Source organism: Astatotilapia calliptera, chromosome 7 (assembly GCF_964374335.1).
Source record: "Astatotilapia calliptera chromosome 7, fAstCal68.1, whole genome shotgun sequence".
Taxonomy (NCBI): domain Eukaryota; kingdom Metazoa; phylum Chordata; class Actinopteri; order Cichliformes; family Cichlidae; genus Astatotilapia; species Astatotilapia calliptera.
Window position 1 is genome coordinate 56,961,769 of NC_137428.1, and position 18,937 is coordinate 56,980,705.

Consider the following 18,937-nt stretch of genomic DNA (forward strand, 5'->3'; position numbering starts at 1 on the left):
AGACATTCACTATTATTATGCTATTTACAATATAGCCCATATGAGAAGCTTGCATTTAGTTTTAGTTTAATTTAGTCTTTTTTCATTATCTTTATCCTGAAGTTAGAAAAGTAAGAGCCAAGAGAGATCCTGTCTTTGAGTTTTACATTCCATTTGACATAAAGACGTAATCAGCATACACAGGAGAAATACTTTCAATACTTTTAGTAGTTCAGTCGATGCAATCATAAGACAGTTAAAAATAACAGTAAGTTCAGATTCAGCTTTATCATTGGCCGCTTTACAGCACAGTTATTGGGACTTTTTGATAGTCAGCAAACACTTTATGGCTATCAGCACATTATGAAGTTAAAGGAAATGAAATGGCACATATGACAAAGGCCAGAAAACGTCTTTCATGTCAGTAGGACAGAGATAGAGGGCTTAATACGGCGGAAATGGAGGAAGGGGGATAAAAAAGGCAATGGGAGTAAGAAAGCAAAGGAAGCTGTTTTTACAAAATCTGAATGAAGGCAGGAGAAATGAGAAGCTCAAGTGGGAACAGGCGAGTCATATATATATATATATATATATATATATATATATATATATACATATTCTTTTAATTCTTATTTTTATTTTCATGTCTATTTAAGTGTAATTTATGACAGTATGTTTGCACTGAAGCACCGCAGCAATTTCCTAATGTTGTAAACCTGCTCAACATTTGGCAATAAAACCCTTTCTGATTCTGATTCTGAATCCTACATATATACATAGGATTCGAGGTTGTCCACACTTCATACCAGTTGGTGGCAGTAATGCACCGTTTCGGAGGGTGTAAAATACCGCCAACAAGAAGAAGAAGCTCGACAGTTGCTACAGCTGTTGTGTCGACCTTGGTTCGTTCAGAATGGCAGGGAAGGCGTGGAGGTCAGCGGTATGTGCGTTGAAACTTATGGAAATGTGTCATAGTTGCACTAGATCAATTTTGTTTCAGTTCATCAGCGAACACTTATTGTCTGTCCCGCTGACAGCATACCAGAGGCAGAACATCCACTGCTAACTACTTAGCTGACCGCTAACGCACAGGCTATATGCCCGTAGTTGCTATAGCAACCCGACACGTTTAGCTAGCAGCTATTTAGCCAAGTGTACGTTCTCGTGTAATGCAATGTAGAAGCAATTTATGGCTTCGTTGCTCTACTTGAACATGTTTTTATTAAGGTTGCGTTATGGAAACACATGTCTATCATCTACAGATTCTTAATCTACTAACAAAGTTGGGTTTATCGATCAATGGCAAGGATAAACTCAAACCACAGGAAGTAAGTTAAGTGTACCTAACTTTAAATACTGTATATCCTTGCTGCACTGGAAAAAGAGCTCGCAGGCAGTTACTCTCGCTTCTGATGTGACCACATCTGGAATAGAGACTCTGTTTTGTAATCTTTTCAAAGTCAGGGTTGCCTTCGGCTGTTTGTCTGTCTGCCTGTCTTCCTGTCTCTCTGCCTGCTCACATAGGAGCTTCATGCAGTTGCATTGTTTTACATATTTAGATCACACTGACAATGTAATCGTTTGCAAAACCAATACAAACTTGCCAAACAGCTATACCAGTCAAAAATGTTTTACTGTTAAACACAGCAGTGCACAAATTTGGTCATCATCATTACTCAAGACATCTGTTCAGTTCACCTCACACTATACACAGACATGTTTCAGTGCTTTTTCTTATTTCCATAAATAAACAGCAGAATAGTGTTGGGAGGAAAAAAATCAATTTGTGTTTTGTGTTTTTCTCAGTTGTCACAGGTAGTTGGGGCTTTGAAGAATGAGACTCCACAATCCAGGACTTTCATCCGTGGGGTATTTATTTTTCCTTGTAAAACTACAGACTTTTTTGTGTGAAGGTTTTTTCTGTAACTTCGAGGTTATATTAAATTTGAACTACCTCATCAGTGTGCAATAAAACTTGTGTTTGTCCTGCCTCACAGATTCAGACTGTCACTTTAATCCCCGGTGATGGGATTGGTCCAGAGATCTCCAATGCTGTCATGAAGATATTTGAAGCAGCTAAAGTTAGTACTGAAAAACAGTTTAAAAAAAAGAAAATCATTAACATGCATATTTATTTTTCAGATTTTATCAGAGAATAATATAATGCTTGAGCACTGATACCACATAAATCATATAACAATAGAAATATGATTAGTATAATTGTAGATAACAAAGGTTCTGGGAAAAAAGAATGAATTGAATGTCCTTTTGATATAGGCACCTATTCGGTGGGAAGAGAGAAATGTTACAGCCATTCGGGGACCTGGTGGAAAGTGGATGATACCTCCAGATGCCAAAGAATCAATGGACAAGAACAAAATTGGCCTGAAAGGTAACCTGATTGATTTATCTATATGGGGGTTTTTTTGTTTTGTTTTTTTAAGGCAAAGTTAAACAGTAGGACAGTTCTAGGTAATGGTGTGTATATTGGGAATATGTACTAATCTCTTTATTCCAGGAACTTCACTTTCATGTGTTCCCACATCAGCAGCTTGGAAATTAAATTTTATTAGGGGCATTAATTAATTTGGCATGCTTAAGAGAGAAAAACTTCCAAACCAATCACCAGGTTTTTAGATATATTCTTTTGGTTTGACATGAAATATTTTTGAATTCTTTAACAATCTAAAGGCCCTTTGAAGACACCAATAGCTGCTGGCCATCCCTCCATGAACCTGTTGTTGAGGAAAACCTTCGACCTCTATGCTAATGTGCGGCCCTGCGTGTCCATTGAGGGCTACCAGACCCCCTACACTGATGTGAACCTGGTCACAATCAGGGAGAACACCGAGGGAGAATACAGTGGAATTGAACATGTTGTAAGACCTTTATTAACATTACCTTTTGACAAGCTTTCTTGTAATTTCTTTAAACAGTTTTCAGGAATAGTTCTCTAGGCTTCTGGAAGAACATTCAAACCTTTTCTTTGGATGTTGGTTGAGCTGATCCTACACTGCTTCAGAAATGTTGCGGTCCAGGCTCTGAAGAGGCCAGTCCATGACCAATAGTGTTCCACTGTTTGTTTTTTCCTACCCAGTATACATTTACTGCATTGGCGGTGTGTTAGAGTAGATTTTTCCCATATCGTATCATTTGCAATCATACCGGTATAAAACTTTTACATCAAATAAAAATGTTATATCATGATATCATTGCTAAAGCAGTGACACTTGCATAACATCCCTGGTGTGGGCATCTGCAAGACACGCTTGGGCACATTAGAGAAAGAGTCAATCTCGGCCTCTGGTTATAATTTACTGCAGAAAAAAACAGAGCTTCTTAAAAAAAGAAAACATTTCTGAAAATTGTTTCCACTAATGTTGGAAGCAACAAACACATTTCACCACTTGAGTACAACTTGAATACAAATGAGGAAAAGGTAAGTTTTGCAAGCCAAAAGTAAACAAATGTCTCAACTGAACATTGCTTGCTAGTTACACTCCATATGATAGAAAGAGAAATGACTGAAATTACCTCTTAATAGGCCACAGTTATGATGCCAGTCCAAACATGGGGAAAAAGGCCTTAAGCAAGTGGTTAAAAAACTCGAGCCCAGCTACATCACCCCAGGTAGAAAATATTGTTCAGTTTTATTATTTGACAGTATTGTGCAGCTACTCATGAGTTACAAGGTTTAGTTACTGCTACATTAGTTGTTGTTAAACTAAAGGGTTAAGCAGTTATTTATACTTTACATTTCCTGGGAAAACACTCCATGGGTTACTTTTGTGCTCATATTTAACTTGTCTCAGGGTCACAGGTGGGCTGGAGGCCATCCCGGCTGTCATAGGCCAAGATGTGATATGTACTCTGGATGGGTCCCAAGTGTGTCACAGGGCAAACACAAAGAAACAGACAACCATTCGCAATCAAATTCATTCCCAAGGGCAATTTAGAATCACCACTTACCCTAACTTCACTAATTTCATGTGTGGGCTCTTTCTGGGTACTCCTGCTTCTTAACAAAGTTTAAAGACAACAAAACACCCCTCTGAAAATGGTCGGGGACAAAGACTGAACATTGGCTGCTTTTTCACACATTTTCAGTCCAAAGATACACTTTGAAAGAAAACTCAAAGAACTACTGGTCAAGACCACTTTAAACATCTAAAGTAAAATATAAATTACCTAGCAGGGACCACATCTTCATTTAGGTTTGACAGCATTTCTTTAAGATAACAGCAGATGGCATAAGCGTGAATTGAGACTGGGGAAGGCCTCAGAAGGGATTGGCGGTGGGTCTCAGGCCACTAATGAGAGGTGAATTAATTTTGAAACAGGCAGGATAGGGCACGAAAACAATAACAAACAGCTTGCAATGCAGGAGGTTTATATATGAGGTGTGGTCCCACTCCTGAAATTTGGATAAATTATCTCCAAGTAATGAGGGGTGGCATTTGCACAGCACTGTAGTCGTGTTCACTCTTCATTCTTTTTATTTCAGATTGTTGATGGTGTTGTACAGAGTATTAAGCTCATCACCGAACAAGCCAGCAAACGCATTGCAGAGTACGCTTTTGAATATGCAAGAAACAATCAGAGAGCCAGTGTTACAGCTGTTCATAAGGCGAATATCATGTAAGTATATTTTAGCACAAGTTAAGTCATTTGTCATTGTGAAGCTGCTTGAAACTACATTTTTGCTTCTCTTTTTTTCATTTAGGCGCATGTCAGATGGACTTTTCCTACGAAAATGTAGAGAGGCCGCTGAAAAGTACAAAGATGTGAAATTCACTGAGATGTACTTGGATACCGTGTGCCTTAATGTATGTCCCAATAGCTTTGTGGTAAATTAGTCCGAATATGTTTTAGATGGCTATAAAAGAATGCTTGCTGTATTTTTCTTTTAATGTCCTTATTCATCCAAACTTATAGATGGTGCAGGACCCCACACAGTTTGATGTACTAGTGATGCCAAATTTGTATGGAGATATCTTAAGGTACACAACTGTCACCAGTAAATCTTTTATGTTAAAATACTCATAAGAACAAGGCAAATTATGAGTCTTTTCTTTTGCACTTTATCAATCAAAGACGACATTTTTCAACTGTGGCTCACTAGGAAAAAGGGAGGTAACAGAATGAACAGGAGAGTGCTGAGGAGGTGGATCCTGACTGTTCTAAATGAAGAAAAAAGTGTAATTAAATCCTATGTTTTCATACCAAAAATACAGTAGTAGTAGTAGCACCTCTAAACCTAGTGTCTCTAACAAAAAACTAACACCTAACTGGTCCTTACAGAGGCAGTATGGTAAATGTAGTAAACCCTATTCTTGTAGCCAACACCAAACAAAACAGTAAGGAGTTACTCGAAGTCACAGCCTGGTTGAATGAAAATTGGATATCCCTTTAAACAGCTGTGATGATTCGTGATGCAGCTTGGTGGTGCATAAGATCAGACACTTGTCCAGCCTGTATCAACAGTGGTTAGGTGGAGCAAGAGCAATCCATGGAGGTACTCATTGTGAACAAGAATACCCCTGCACACACTAGTTAGCATACAAAACAGAGAGCTGAAACACACATGGGCGACAGCAAAATTGTCTGGAGTTGTAAAAAAGCAACAAAAATATTGACACAATATTAAAAATGTGATTGCTCATTCATGTTATGAATTTATGTTAAATCCAGTATATGTTTTATGAAATCTAAAGGTAACCCAATGTGTTTACCATTACAGTGATCTTTGTGCCGGATTAATTGGAGGTCTTGGAGTGACTCCTAGTGGAAACATTGGTGCAAATGATGTGGCCATATTTGAGTCGGTATGGGGTCATTTTTGTAAAGTTGCAGATACATGATCAACATACAAGTTGCACAGAAAATCCACAGTCTATTTGTGTTTGTTGTTCTTTAAAAATATCAACTTTTTCTGTAAAATCAGGTTCATGGAACTGCTCCAGATATAGCAGGAAAAGACTTGGCTAACCCCACCGCCCTGCTGCTCAGTGCAGTCATGATGCTGCGGCACATGGGTCTTCATGGGCATGCCAAGAAGATTGAAAGTGCCTGTTTTGACACAATTCGAGACAGAAAGGTAATTACTTCTTTTCTGGAGAATTGCAGTTTGGGTTATATGGTGTACACCTGTTTTCTAATTTATAATGCTTATGTTATTCATCTTCAAGGTTCTGACCAAAGACCTGGGAGGGAACTCAAAGTGCTCAGAATTCACAGAAGCAATATGTCAGAGAATGAAGGATATGGACTAAAAGGACATTAGTGAGATATGTTTGTTAATTGTTAGGGTTTTGCCCACTTGACCATATCATGCTGTATCCGCACATTTCAACCAAAAAAGAAAAAACTACTCAGGAGTTTGAGATCCTGAATGTTTAATTTTTCTCTCTGCACAATCCAAACAACTGTGTTAACAGTGGTTTGTGTATATGGAATATGCATATGTGATTTTCCTGTGTATCAGTGGTGAATATTATCTATTTATTGGTGAAATGTGTTTAATGTATTTGACAATAGTATTTGAAGACACAGCCACAAATTCCACTTGACAAACAAATCATATGCTAAGAAGTCAAACTCTGCTTCACATTTAGTTGCTTAGATAATCCATCTGTAAACACATTAGAGATTTTTTTCACTAAATGTTTTTGAAAACTTACTGTTTGCTTATGTAATTATTGTAAAATTGGTATTACACTGACATGAGAAATGCCATAATTTTTATTCAGTGTTATTCAAATGACTCTGATAGCTGTTATAACTGATTTCTGGGTAGAAGCATGTCTTTCTCATCAATGTTATAAAGCACTTCCACCAATTTTCCTGTCAGGCTAGATGATTGGTATCATTTTAAAGAAGTCAAAATCAGTGTTGGTAAGGTAAAAGTTGCATTAAAATGGTGTAACTTTAAACTTATTAAATAAAATATCCTTTAAACACTATGTGTGGTTCTCTTTTTTTCATTCTGCAGAATAGATACAATAGTTTTGAGCCACCCCTCATTTCTTTATAGTATGCAGTGAAAATGGAAAATCAATTATTTTTTGAAATGTGCAAACTTACAAGAAAATACAGGATATAAGGCAAAAACAGTTTGTACAGTTCAAATTGGTATGGCCACAACTTTCTTAAGCAAGTGTTCTTGTAATTTATTTAAATAGTCTTCAGGAATATTTCTCCAGGCTTCTTGAAGGATATCTCAAATCTCTTCAGATTTGATCTCTTTGTTTTATTCTGTGTCAAGATGATCCCACACTGCTTCAAGAACGGTTAGGACCAGACCCTTGGGAGGCCAAACCCAACTGAAAAGTGTATTTTGTTTTTGTTTCTGTCTAGGAATGCTTTTACTACTTTGGATCATTGTCATGCTGAAAAATGAAGCCATTGTCAAATACTTTCCAGATGCTCTTGGATTATGAATCAGACTCCAATAGTACACTTCTGCATTCATATTTCCATCCATTTTGGAAAGATCCTCCAACACCAATGGCTGAAATGCAGCCCCAAAACATGACAGAGCCTCTATCGTGTTTTTCAGATGGCTGCAGACACTCACTGTTGCACCTCTCTCCTGACCTTCATTGTACATAGTGATGATTTGAACCACAAGTGTCAAATTTGGATTCATCATACCTTAACACCTGTAATCACAATTTTTCAGCGCAGTTCTTGTATAATCTGACCACTCAAGAACACTTCAAAAAATGACAAGAAAGTCTGACTCATTGGAACCAAAATAAAAAGAAATGAGGGTTGGCTCAAGACTTTTGTGCTGTACTGTAATTACATTTTATGCATGTTCACAGGGGATGAGATGAAGGAAAATGACACATGATTTCATACTAACAGTTACACAGTAGAAAGTGACTTTATCCTTGATAAAGGCTCTCTATAACTTTGTGGTACATCTCTAAGACAACTGGACGGCGAAGCTTCATTGTAGGACCTGGAACAAGAAAATAGTAAATCATTTATAGATTCTCTGCAATGTGCAACTGATTCGATACAACTTGCACCTGTATTGTGTTACATGGTCTTGATATTATGGTATACCAGCATAAACCTTTATTGTATAGTATTAATCTTTTTTTAACACTGTTCTGCTGAATTTACCCAGTTCTCCTCCAGAAACAGAGAAGTCCTTTCTCAGAATGGTCCATTTTTGTATGCGTTGGGCGTTGGAGGTGGCTGCAGAGTTGACTCTGTCAATCCCCTTTTGAATTGCCTGGTACACTTCTTTGTCTTTTCCACCGGTTATGTCAGACATTTTGCTTGCTTGGCTGCCCAGCTGTCTGCAAAACTCCACAGCTTCCATACTGAGTTCCTCTGTTGGCTCCATGGTTTCGGTATTGCTACAACACTGAAAAACGGGATAAATCCCAACATCATATACATAGAAATTATGACATTAGGGTTAAATTGATCATTGTCACACCTGTAAGTGAGAAAGACATTTAACAGTTCTCTTGTCACTATTCATGCTATGTTGCTGGAGAAATCAGAACAATTACAGCAGATTACCTTTAAGGTTAAAAGCATGGACAAAAACTTCTTTTTGTCTCCAATCAGCATGGCATTGCTGATGATGGGTAGCTCCTTCTTTACTGCTTCTTCTATGGGAACAGGTGGAACATTCTCTCCTCCAGCTGTGATGATCAACTCTAAATGCAAGGCGTAGACAACCTGACATTTCAGCTGTTTGTGACTCACTTCACAGAGAAAGAAGTCTTATTTCTGCCCAGAACACCATGCTCTTTCCACAGTGTGTGTCAGTGACCTAAAATGTCCAGTTACACTCTCACAATAGTTTTGTTTGATGGGATTATGCTACCTTTTATCCTTCCTGTGATGTACAAGAAACCCTCTTCATCAACCTTCCCCAAGTCCCCAGAATGCAGCCATCCATCTTCATCCAAAGCTTCTCTTGTTTTGTCTTCCATGTTGAGGAAACCCATGAAAATGTTGCGTCCCCAAAAGCAAATTTCTCCTGTCCCTTCACAGTCTACATTGGCCAATTTGTATCGACAGCCAGGCACCACTTTTCCACAGCTATAGGTCAAAAAAGGAGTTTTCTGTGTCTTAGACTTTATTACAATTCAAAACATAAGGACCACAAACACAAGTAATTTTTTACAATTCTTGATTTTGAAAAAAACATTATTATTTTTTTTTTTTTTTACCTCGGCAGTTTATAAGCTTTTGGACCTGACATGAAGTGAGGTCCTGTGCTCTCGCTCATGCCATAGGCTTCATACAAGCGGATGTTCAGACCCAGGAAAAACTGTACGGTTTCACTACTGATCGGTGCTGCTCCTGAAAAGAACTTCTGACAGCAAGACAGGCCCAGCTCATTCCGAAGCTTCTGCAGCACAAGGCTGTCAGCCACGTAAAAAAGGAACGGTTTTTCATCATCCCTAATAAAATTGCAAATGAAACTTTTGAATGAAATCATCTCTTCTGGGAAAATTCATCTATTTACACGTATATGCACATTTTATAAATAATTATTGAGAATCAAAACTCTACTCACTCATGCGTACACTTTTGATTTGTTTCCTGGCTGACTGACATTGCCCATGTAACCAGTTTCTTTTTCAAATATCCACACTGACTAATCTCCTGTTTTATCTTCTCCATCATTTTCTCCCATACCCGTGGGACACCCATGTGGGATGTTGGGCGAGCCTCCCGAAGTGTAGTTATCAAGCTTCCCTACAGAGCAAATGTGCAAAATGTGAAAAAGAATGAAGGGGGGGGGGGGGGGGGGGGGGGAGACACCATTGTGGGTGTGGGAATTCAGTCTGCACAATACTGCATTTTTACAATATCTTATTCAAATGATTACCTCCACAATTACTAAAATGTTTATTTTTATCTGAGCCATGAAAGTGCACCTATTTTCATGTTAAACATCTTGTAGTACTGAATGCTGTCGAAATGCATATTCTTGTGACACATGTTAGAATCACATGATCAAATATTTTTAACTACTTACCTTTAAGGCATCTGGCTGTGCAAAGTATACCAGCTCACCCCAGTGGATGCCTGTCCAGAGATCATAGATCTGAGCAGCAATGTGGCTGAGAGGCAGGTAACTCACTAGTGACTCCTGTTTCGTGTCGGCTGGCTGCATTTCTCCAGCCCTGCTGGCATGAATGGCCGTCCATGTGATCTGTAAATTCATTCAGTGCAGAAAATTGTTTGTTTTACCTCAAACAACAACACATTTCTGAGGTATTTCTACGTTTTTGCATTTGATCTTCTTCGCTTTCAAGTAGCTTGTCATAGTTACAATAATAAGATTTGTTAATAGACACATTAGGCATACAAGCACACATTGATAGCCACATGAAAGCTTACATTGTCATGACTGAGCATGACTCCTTTCGGCTTGCCTGTGGTGCCAGAAGTGTAGATCAGGACACAGCACTGGTTAGCTCTCTGACTGCTGATAATGTCATCCAATTGTTTTTCAGAAACATCCAGACCCAGCTCCATGAACTCCTCCCACTACCCAAAAGCAGAAATATACCATTTGGAACACAGGCTCAACAGTCATAGTGGTCTGTATCATTTTATGTGCTGTCCTGAGGACTTACAGAGTAGAGATTTGAGATCTTCTGCTGAACCTGTCCACTGTACTGCACTATGGCTTTTAAATTGGGTAGTCTGTCACATATCTGTAATAGCAAGGGAGAAGATGTTTTCGCTGTGGAATCAAACCCACTGCATGTGCATATCATTGTATAGTACCTGCAATATCTTCTCCAGTTGCTTCTGATTTTCTACCACAATAATGTTGGCTTTAGAGTCACTAGCCACATAATGGCACGCGTCCGGTGAGTTTGTGGCATAAATTCCTGTCATTATTCCTCTGTTACAGATGTAGGAGAAACAAAGAAGTTATTGAATGTCTCACTGCAACAGGAGAAATACACCTATATGGTATTTATGTGCAGTGATTGGCTGAGTTTGATTAGTGCTTAATCCAGGTCCAGTTGTTGATGTGTAATGTGCGCTTCTCACCCTGCCATGATTGCACCGACTGCAGAGAAGAACCATTCTGCTGAATTGAATCCTAGTATTCCCACTCCATGGAATCGCTCTAAACCCAGCTGCACACATTAACAAAGTTTTGGACTTTTCTTTGTAAAAGTCTGATCATTGACAGTGTAGTCTAGCACGTACCTAAAATGTAATTAGTTCTTTTGTTTAATATACCTTTAGAAAGCTCTTGGCTGTTCTCCGGCACAACTGGTAATACTCTAGGAAAGTTATCTTTTCCCATTTGTTGTTCTTCTTGCTGGCAAGTGCATGCTTGTTTCCATATTTTTCAACTGAGGATTTAAACAACTGGTGAACTGTGTTGGGTTCCTCTGTACATCCTTCTTCTATTCTCAGCTTGACTGAACCTCTAGCATCAGTGGTCCAAAGAGAATGGGCTGGAGCAAGAGGTGTGCTGGAAAATGCCTGACTTACATCTACTTGTCCTGCGATAAGAAAAAAAATCATATCTGAAATGCAAATGCAATCACTGGGCACTAAAAGTCTTCTTATTCAGTGCTCATAACTCACCTATAAAGGTGAGCTCTTCACTATCTGTCTGCGTGTGTTCCGTAGTCTTCTGAGCTGGCAACATCACACTGAAACACACAGAGGAAACACGGGCTTCAAGCACACTCGCACGCACTCCACCTCAAATTCTGGCAGGGGTTTCATTTTAGCTTTGTTGATCCAACACAATGCCGGGGCTTTGCCACAGGAAAAGCCCCTTGCTTTGTTTGTCAAAAAAAAACAACAACTGTCTGCTCCCACTCGTCAATATTGTTGTCATGGTAAATGGGGAGGAGCCATTGCAAATCAATATAAAGACTGATCCAAACATTGATCACATTTCTCTCCCAATTGAGATGACAATGTATTCAAAGGACAAAAATAATCAAAATCAATTCAAATTAACACATCTGGATGATTCTGGAAAAGCACATCCTTGATCACCATAATAAAAACACACATGAGTAAAATCTTTTTGAGGAATTGGGACTTGTGGACTCAGTGCCAAGGTTGGGTGCAAAACTATATTATAATATGAGGAACATTCATTCAATAACTCTGGCAGAAGTGACTAAGTGGTTAAACCATCACCACATTTATGCACTGTGCATGCATGCTGGTGAAAGTATTAGAAGCTATCTTACAGTTAAACTGTTAGAAAAAAGGTGAAGGCAGGTGAAAGAAACCAAAAAACAGTTCATCTTAAGTTGCTTACCTATCCTCAAGTTGATGATCGACCTTCTTTTCCATTCTGAACTTGCTCAAAAATGCTGCTTTCAAAACTTGGACGAACGTGATTTATGGGAATATACTGGATTAAGAAAACAAAAAAACACCAAACAAACTTGCAGTTCAGCAAGCCTTCCCAAGTCGCTAAAGGTTGTGAAACAAACAGGAAAGACCATGTGGGTAGTGCATTGGAATCAGTTGCTCAAGAACATGTCCTGAATTCAAATCACCTTCGCTTTTCACATGTAAAACAGCCTTTCCCAATTCACACAATGACACGTTCAAAACTTAATCACACCACTCTGCATTTAATTTTAATCAAGCTTAATGCACATGAGTTACAGGGTGAAACAGGCTTTAGCACTCCTAAAAATGTAATAAAATGTGGAATTTAGGAGCACCTAATCTGCAATAAATCTGTCAATAATAAACAACAAGTATACACATTTGTAGCTCACATAACAAATATTGCAGTTATTTGGGATGGAGTATTGTTTCTGTTTTGCCAGACGTGTGGGTGTAATTAAAGAATATTCTAGAGAAGGTTATATAACATTTACAAAGCAGGCTGTATCTTATTAAAGATCATACATGCTATATTTGTTCCTTTTTTTCTTGCCCTTGCCCCACTGGACTCATAGAGACATCTAAGGCAATGTAACCATTCGAAAAAGTAGGTCACGCTATATAAGAAGGAGATCTAGTAACCTCCACCCCTCCCTCGTCCCCCTACTCGGGTCCCTTCTAGACTCCTCTCTCTCCGCCAACGAAACATCCGGTCCCGCTTCTCGAAGCTCTCCAGAAAGTTCTGCACTGCAAAGCGGCTATAAGTACCTCCCACTTTCGCTCCGCACTCTCACAGCAAAGGCGACTCAAAGCTTGGTAAGGCAGCATCTGGAAAGTAAGGCATAAAGACTTCAATTTAGAATAATAATTATCATTGTCACGAAGAAATACCAGCAGTTTCATTTAAGGTTGACTATAGCTAAGGCGAATATGGGCGACATCCGTGTGTCTTTTAATGCCGGTTGTATTGCTTTCCCGTAACGTGTGAGGCATACTGAAATTTAGCAGTCCGTTATCGCTGGGTTTAACGAGATAAAACAGAGGTTAGCCCCTGTTTTGCAGCTAGCGTGCGGTTTGCTATTTGTTTAATATCAGCTGTCAGTGTGTTTCAAGCTGTAACCTTGTGTGTAACGTGTTCGTGGTGTGTGTTATTTCCTCTTTAGGACAGTCACCATGGTTCACGAAACCGGCTACTACGATCTTCTGAGTGTCGAACCCAATGCTTCACAGGATGAAATCAAAAAAGCCTACCGAAAACTTGCCTTGAAATATCATCCTGACAAGAATCCAAACGAAGGAGAGAAGGTGAGTTTTAAACGTGTTTTATTGTAGCAGTTCAGCCGTTTACGTGCTATTGTTAAAGCCGCTTCTAATTTTAAACCGGCTACTTTAAAGACCAGTTGGAACTTTCTGGAATGATCTATGCGCAGCTGACTGCGTGTGGCTACAGGAAGACCTGCACGCTTGAACTGACTTGATGTTTTTTGCTACTGTGCGAAAGTAATGTTTAACATTAAATGTGTTGTTATTGTATTCTATTTTATTCATCATTTATGTGACTTTTTTAAGTAGCATTGTCACAACACAAGTCGTACGTTAAGTAAGCCTAATAAAGGGTCGAAGCAAATAAACTAACACAAGTTATAATCGACTTACTATGACCTTGATGACTGAAAATCTACACAAACTCAAGTTATAGCTTTAGTGGAGTCACTCATTCTCGCTTTTAAAAGTAATTCAATTATTTGTTTTATATCTGCAGTTCAAGCACATTTCTCAAGCATATGAGGTGCTGTCAGATCCAAAGAAGAGAGACTTGTATGACCAAGGAGGGGAACAAGCCATCAAAGAAGGAGGGATGGGTGGCGGAGGTTCTCCGATGGATATTTTCAATATGTTCTTTGGAGGTGGAGGACGAATGCAGAGGGAGAGAAAAGGTGAGGTGGCTCATTGAGTTTTCAAGCTAGATGCAGTTTGAAGTGATGTGTATTCCTGGCATTTATAACATGAATGTTGTGCTTTTTTTTATTTATTTGTCCTTTAGGGAAAAATGTAGTTCATCAGCTTAGTGTCTCACTAGAGGAGATGTACAATGGTTCAACAAGAAAGCTCGGACTCCAGAAGAATGTAATTTGTGAGAAATGTGAAGGTGAGTACCAACTTAATTGGAGAAAGAAAAATACCAGTGTTTGGAGTAATAAAGATATTTAATTCCTTTTTTCCTTCTCATCATAGGCTATGGTGGCAAGAAGGGTGCTTTGGAGAAGTGCACAAACTGCAAAGGAAGAGGAGTGCAAGTCCGGGTGCAGCAGGTGGGACCAGGCATGATTCAGCAGATCCAAAGCATGTGTCCAGACTGTCAGGGACAGGGCGAGAAATTTAACTCAAAGGATCGCTGCAAGAACTGCAATGGCCAGAAAGTAGAACGCAAGAAGAAAATCCTTGAAGTTCATATTGACAAAGGTAAAGCTCTCACCTATCTGAGACATTTGTATTATAAAAATGCTTTTCTTGTTGTTTTCAAAAGCAAGTTTAGCTAATGATGCGTCTCTTGTGCAGGTATGAAAGACGGTCAGAAAATTACATTTCATGGAGAAGGTGACCAGGAGCCTGGCCTGGAACCTGGGGATGTGATTATTGTGTTAGATCAGAAGGATCACCCAGTTTTCCAGAGACGGGACAATAACCTAATAATGAGGATGGACATCAAACTTGTCGAGGCACTGTGTGGATTCCGGAATACCATTCAGACTCTAGACAACAGAACGCTTGTTATCAGCTCACAACCAGGTAAGTGTTTGAAATCAGCTGGCCTTGAGTGCTGGCTTTTCTGGTGACCGATTGTGAACAATGGTAATATAGATTCCAATTTTTTTTTAATTATTTTTTTTTTCTTCCTTCAAATCAACAGGTGAAGTCATTAAGCACAATGACGTCAAATGTGTTATGAATGAGGGCATGCCACTTTACAAAGAACCTTATGAAAGGGGACAGCTTATTATTCAGTTTCAGGTAAGTTGAACATCATTTCAACAGTGTAACACAATTCTGGATTTAAATTGAAGCCACAGGGTGGGAAAATGTTTTCAGCTCACTTGAATTCATTTAATCCTGCAGGTGGAGTTCCCAGAGAAAAACTGGCTCCCAGAACATCTGATGTTCCAGCTGGAAAGACTTCTTCCGCCCAGAGAGGATGTGATGGTCACAGATGACATGGAGGAGGTAGAACTAAGCGAGGCCGATTTGCAGTCACAACAGAAACACTACAGTGGTGAAGCTTACGAGGAAGACGATGACAATCCCAGAGGTGGCGTCCAATGTCAGACACAGTGATTGTAGTCAAAGTCTATATGCAGAGCATGTGGGTTTTGTTTTGCAAAAGGAAAGGTTTAACCCATGCCTTTGGTCCCTTTCACACTGTAAATTTGTGACATCACATTTAAAACTGTTGCCAATCCCTTTTTTTTTTTTTTTTTATTAAACTCGGGACACAAATATGCAAGTGGAGAAGGGTGCACCTAAAGTTGTCAGTGGTTTGTTTGTTTTTGTGCATGTTATGTTCTTTTTAAGTGTGTATTTTGTTTGTTTTCCGAAATTTACAGTACAAATTTCTTCATATGAACCTAAATGATGACTTGTATGCTTTCTGTGAAGGTGAAATTCAAGTCAAATGCTTTTTTTGTACAATAAATACCCAGAATGCTTAAACTTTTTTATTGCTGTCTTTATTTACTGAGATTTGCGTATTAAATTCTGCCAGTAATTTTTTTTGTCTAAAAGTTAAAATTTGTATGATAACTAGTCATTGAACACCATTTAATCAATGGAAAGATTTATAAAAAGGCACTGCTTAAATTCAGTCATTAAGTTTCCAATGTCCATCTAATGTTGCTTCCTCCTAAAAGAGCAACCTGTGGAACAAAAAACATAATTACTTCATCTGTTTTCACATCTCATTTATGCGCAGTTAAAAGGCTCCAGTATACCTGCCACTGGTTGCATTGCACAGCAGTGGTAATGCATTACTGTTGCATCTAATTATGCTTACTGTAACAGCAGGCATCTGCTGCAGTATAGTGAGCCCACAGTATAACTACCTGATAACACATCCACATCAGAGCTGATATGGAAACCAAAAAAGTATGACATATAAGACTATTCTTCTTTCAAAGGTTCTTTTTTCCCCGTAATGTTTTTCAAATTGTTGCAATATCTCTGAATCTGAGCTCCTTTACTGTTATTAAAACATCAGTAAAAACCACCACAATTGTGCACTAGTCTTCAACTCGGCTGCAGGGGTGATGACAATATTCCAGATTACAAAAAGCACCACTGGTAGAAATGGTGGCTTTGTTGTACAGTACGTTTTGCCAGGTGCCACACAGCAGGTATAATGGTGCCCATACACTTACGATCAAGCATTTACATCTCTATTGGTACAGAATGTTCTGGATCTTTTACCCTCTGTTAGTCTGGCCTTTCCTCCTTTGGGCTGGCACAGCACTGTTGAGCATCCCACACAAAGTACCACAGTCTGTGCATGACTGAACACAGTGGTGATCTTGTAGCAGCCTGCAAAGAAATGGTGTTAAATATTTACTGTTACATTTCTGTGATTGCCATATATGTAAAACGTGATTAAAAGACAGCCATGGAACGTGTGAATAAGAAATGGCTTAAAATCACAGCAGCTGCATAACTTATTACTCTTCTATGAGGACTTGGGAGTACATGTGTATTTTCAACTAAATTAGATCCAATCAAATACTGTATTTGTGTGGGACACATTGCTAACTGTAAAGCAGATTTTATGTGAGCTTCCCAACTCCCTTTTTAAGTATATACATCTAGAATAAAATTACTTAATCTTTTTAATCACAAGTGTTCTCCTTCTTACCCCAATAACCTTTAAAACTATTATTTCAGTTGCCGCTCTGCATAGTTATCAATTGCCTTTCAGTGCAAATGAATCATCAACTGGCTCATGACATTTTGAGCTATAGTCAAAAACAAAAAACAAATACTGAGAGTCGTCAGTCACCAGTTTCACTGGGTTTTTAGAGGTTTCTGAGCCTTTCCTTTTATCTCTGCCAATTTCACAAAAATCTGCTTAGCTTGTGTTTTTTGGTGACTTGCAATTTTCTACCATGGCCGTAGTAGGCAGCAAAAGACTGTAGCATATAAACCTGCAGGAGTGTGCTACTTTTCTTCCCAGTTGCTTTTGAAAACTAGATCCAATCAAAATGTGAGACACTATGTCCACATGTAGGATCAAAGGAAATAATAAAATGCTGTTAAGACCCACATAAAGAGGGACATCTGGTGACCATATAGTATAAACTTTATTGTATACCTGGGCATTTCACGTCCATAAAGTAGGAGTTGGGACTCTGAACAAGTCTTTTCTTTTTATGTTGTCGTCTCTCATGGTCAAGTGACGGGTGGAGAAGGTCTCTGGCCAACTGAAATGAAGGGAAAGGTCCAGTCAAATAAGTGGGATAAACCGTGTTTTAACTTTTTAGCTCACTTTGGTAAACCTTCTTTTAAACACTAACTATTGCATTTACATCTTAAGTAAGCACCACAGTTGTTCGTGTGTACTACAGGTGATTCGTTAAACGCAAAAAAATGCAGTCGTGAAAGTTTTCAGGCGATGACTACTTTTTGGTCCGACATGACTACGTTATAAGTTACATCACACAACTACTAGTTACATACCACGGTGTTTCAGCAAGTAGTCGCCACCCGTCGTCGGCTATTGTTAGCTAGCTAACCCCCACTCCATGTGTTGCTGCTGCAACAATGTCAACAACACAACTGCGAGGTTTCACGGTGTAAACACGGTAGGACATCGTCTCTGAAATGCACATATGGACCTACCATGTTGAAAAAAGCATACAAATTAATACGAAACTTTGTAACTTACAGGCATTTTCGCTGTGCAAATCTCTGCGCATACGTGCGCCGATTAAACAGATAGCATCTCAGAGCAGAGCAGCGGGGAATGACTCGCAATCATACAGTGTGCTGAAAATGGTGAAGAGCATGTAGAAAAATAAAATAAATAAAAAACAGAAAAAATAAAACTTCCAAATATATTATATATATTTTATTTTCCCCCAAAATATATAATATTTTAGTATACTAAACATTTATAATATCTTCGTATTAGGGTTATCACTTAAAAAATAAAATTATATATACACTAGTCAAAGGTTTGGGCACACCTTCCCATTTATTTATTTTTTTTCTTTATTTTCATGACTATTTATGAAGATTGTAGATTCTCACTGAAGGCATCAAAACTATGAATGTATTGAACAATTATGTACTGAACAAAAAGTGTTAAATAATTCATATTTTTATATTTTAGATTGTTCAAAATAGCCACCGGTTGCTTTGATTACTGCTTTGCATACTATTTGCATTCTCTGAGCTTCATGAGGTAGTCACCTGAAATGGTTGTCCAACGAGATGTTGAGCACTTGTTGGCCCTTTTGCCTTCTCTCATCCCAAACCATCTCAGTTGGGTTTAGGTCAGGTGACTGTGGAGGCCAGGCCATGTGGCCCAGCACTCCATCACTCTCCT

At 38.7% G+C, this 18,937-nt stretch overlaps 4 protein-coding genes across 7 annotated transcripts; 2 read left to right on the top strand and 2 right to left on the bottom strand.

Annotated features, from left to right (window-relative positions):
* The first annotated feature begins 779 nt into the window (after positions 1 to 779).
* idh3a (isocitrate dehydrogenase (NAD(+)) 3 catalytic subunit alpha) lies at positions 780 to 6,941 on the top strand. 2 transcript variants are annotated; one of them, XM_026175877.2, is made up of 12 exons: positions 841 to 919; positions 1,242 to 1,307; positions 1,786 to 1,848; positions 1,977 to 2,060; positions 2,257 to 2,371; positions 2,671 to 2,858; positions 4,484 to 4,617; positions 4,703 to 4,805; positions 4,915 to 4,979; positions 5,720 to 5,804; positions 5,924 to 6,076; positions 6,168 to 6,941. In XM_026175877.2, exons 1-12 carry the CDS (start codon positions 893 to 895, stop codon positions 6,249 to 6,251), a joined length of 1,167 nt encoding a protein of 388 aa, XP_026031662.2. In that variant the 5' UTR covers positions 841 to 892; the 3' UTR covers positions 6,252 to 6,941. The 2 variants fall into 2 exon arrangements, with proteins under 2 accessions (XP_026031663.2, XP_026031662.2); XM_026175878.2 differs by lacking the exon at positions 1,242 to 1,307 and having other exon boundaries at positions 780 to 919.
* Positions 6,358 to 12,493, bottom strand: acsbg1 (acyl-CoA synthetase bubblegum family member 1). Its single transcript, XM_026175885.2, has 14 exons — positions 12,269 to 12,493; positions 11,575 to 11,642; positions 11,221 to 11,489; positions 11,026 to 11,114; positions 10,753 to 10,873; positions 10,599 to 10,679; positions 10,360 to 10,509; positions 9,995 to 10,171; positions 9,530 to 9,711; positions 9,180 to 9,413; positions 8,831 to 9,048; positions 8,521 to 8,660; positions 8,113 to 8,359; positions 6,358 to 7,945 (listed from the first exon to the last, which is right to left on the bottom strand). Exons 1-14 carry the CDS (start codon positions 12,301 to 12,303, stop codon positions 7,869 to 7,871), a joined length of 2,088 nt encoding a protein of 695 aa, XP_026031670.2. The 5' UTR covers positions 12,304 to 12,493; the 3' UTR covers positions 6,358 to 7,868.
* A 525-nt stretch (positions 12,494 to 13,018) lies between these two features.
* dnaja (DnaJ heat shock protein family (Hsp40) member A) lies at positions 13,019 to 16,056 on the top strand. 3 transcript variants are annotated; one of them, XM_026175886.2, is made up of 8 exons: positions 13,019 to 13,164; positions 13,512 to 13,653; positions 14,111 to 14,285; positions 14,393 to 14,497; positions 14,584 to 14,811; positions 14,908 to 15,138; positions 15,260 to 15,360; positions 15,466 to 16,056. In XM_026175886.2, the coding sequence occupies exons 2-8, from the start codon at positions 13,522 to 13,524 to the stop codon at positions 15,679 to 15,681; spliced, it is 1,188 nt and encodes a 395-aa protein (XP_026031671.1). In that variant the 5' UTR covers positions 13,019 to 13,164; positions 13,512 to 13,521; the 3' UTR covers positions 15,682 to 16,056. The 3 variants fall into 3 exon arrangements, with proteins under 3 accessions (XP_026031671.1, XP_026031672.1, XP_080160053.1); XM_026175887.2 differs by having other exon boundaries at positions 13,051 to 13,183; XM_080303927.1 differs by lacking the exon at positions 13,019 to 13,164 and adding an exon at positions 13,169 to 13,391.
* A 1-nt stretch (position 16,057) lies between these two features.
* rps27l (ribosomal protein S27 like) lies at positions 16,058 to 18,408 on the bottom strand. The gene is made up of 4 exons (XM_026175888.2): positions 18,275 to 18,408; positions 17,702 to 17,810; positions 16,810 to 16,920; positions 16,058 to 16,259 (listed from the first exon to the last, which is right to left on the bottom strand). Exons 1-4 carry the CDS (start codon positions 18,278 to 18,280, stop codon positions 16,231 to 16,233), a joined length of 255 nt encoding a protein of 84 aa, XP_026031673.1. The 5' UTR covers positions 18,281 to 18,408; the 3' UTR covers positions 16,058 to 16,230.
* Positions 18,409 to 18,937: the final 529 nt, after the last annotated feature.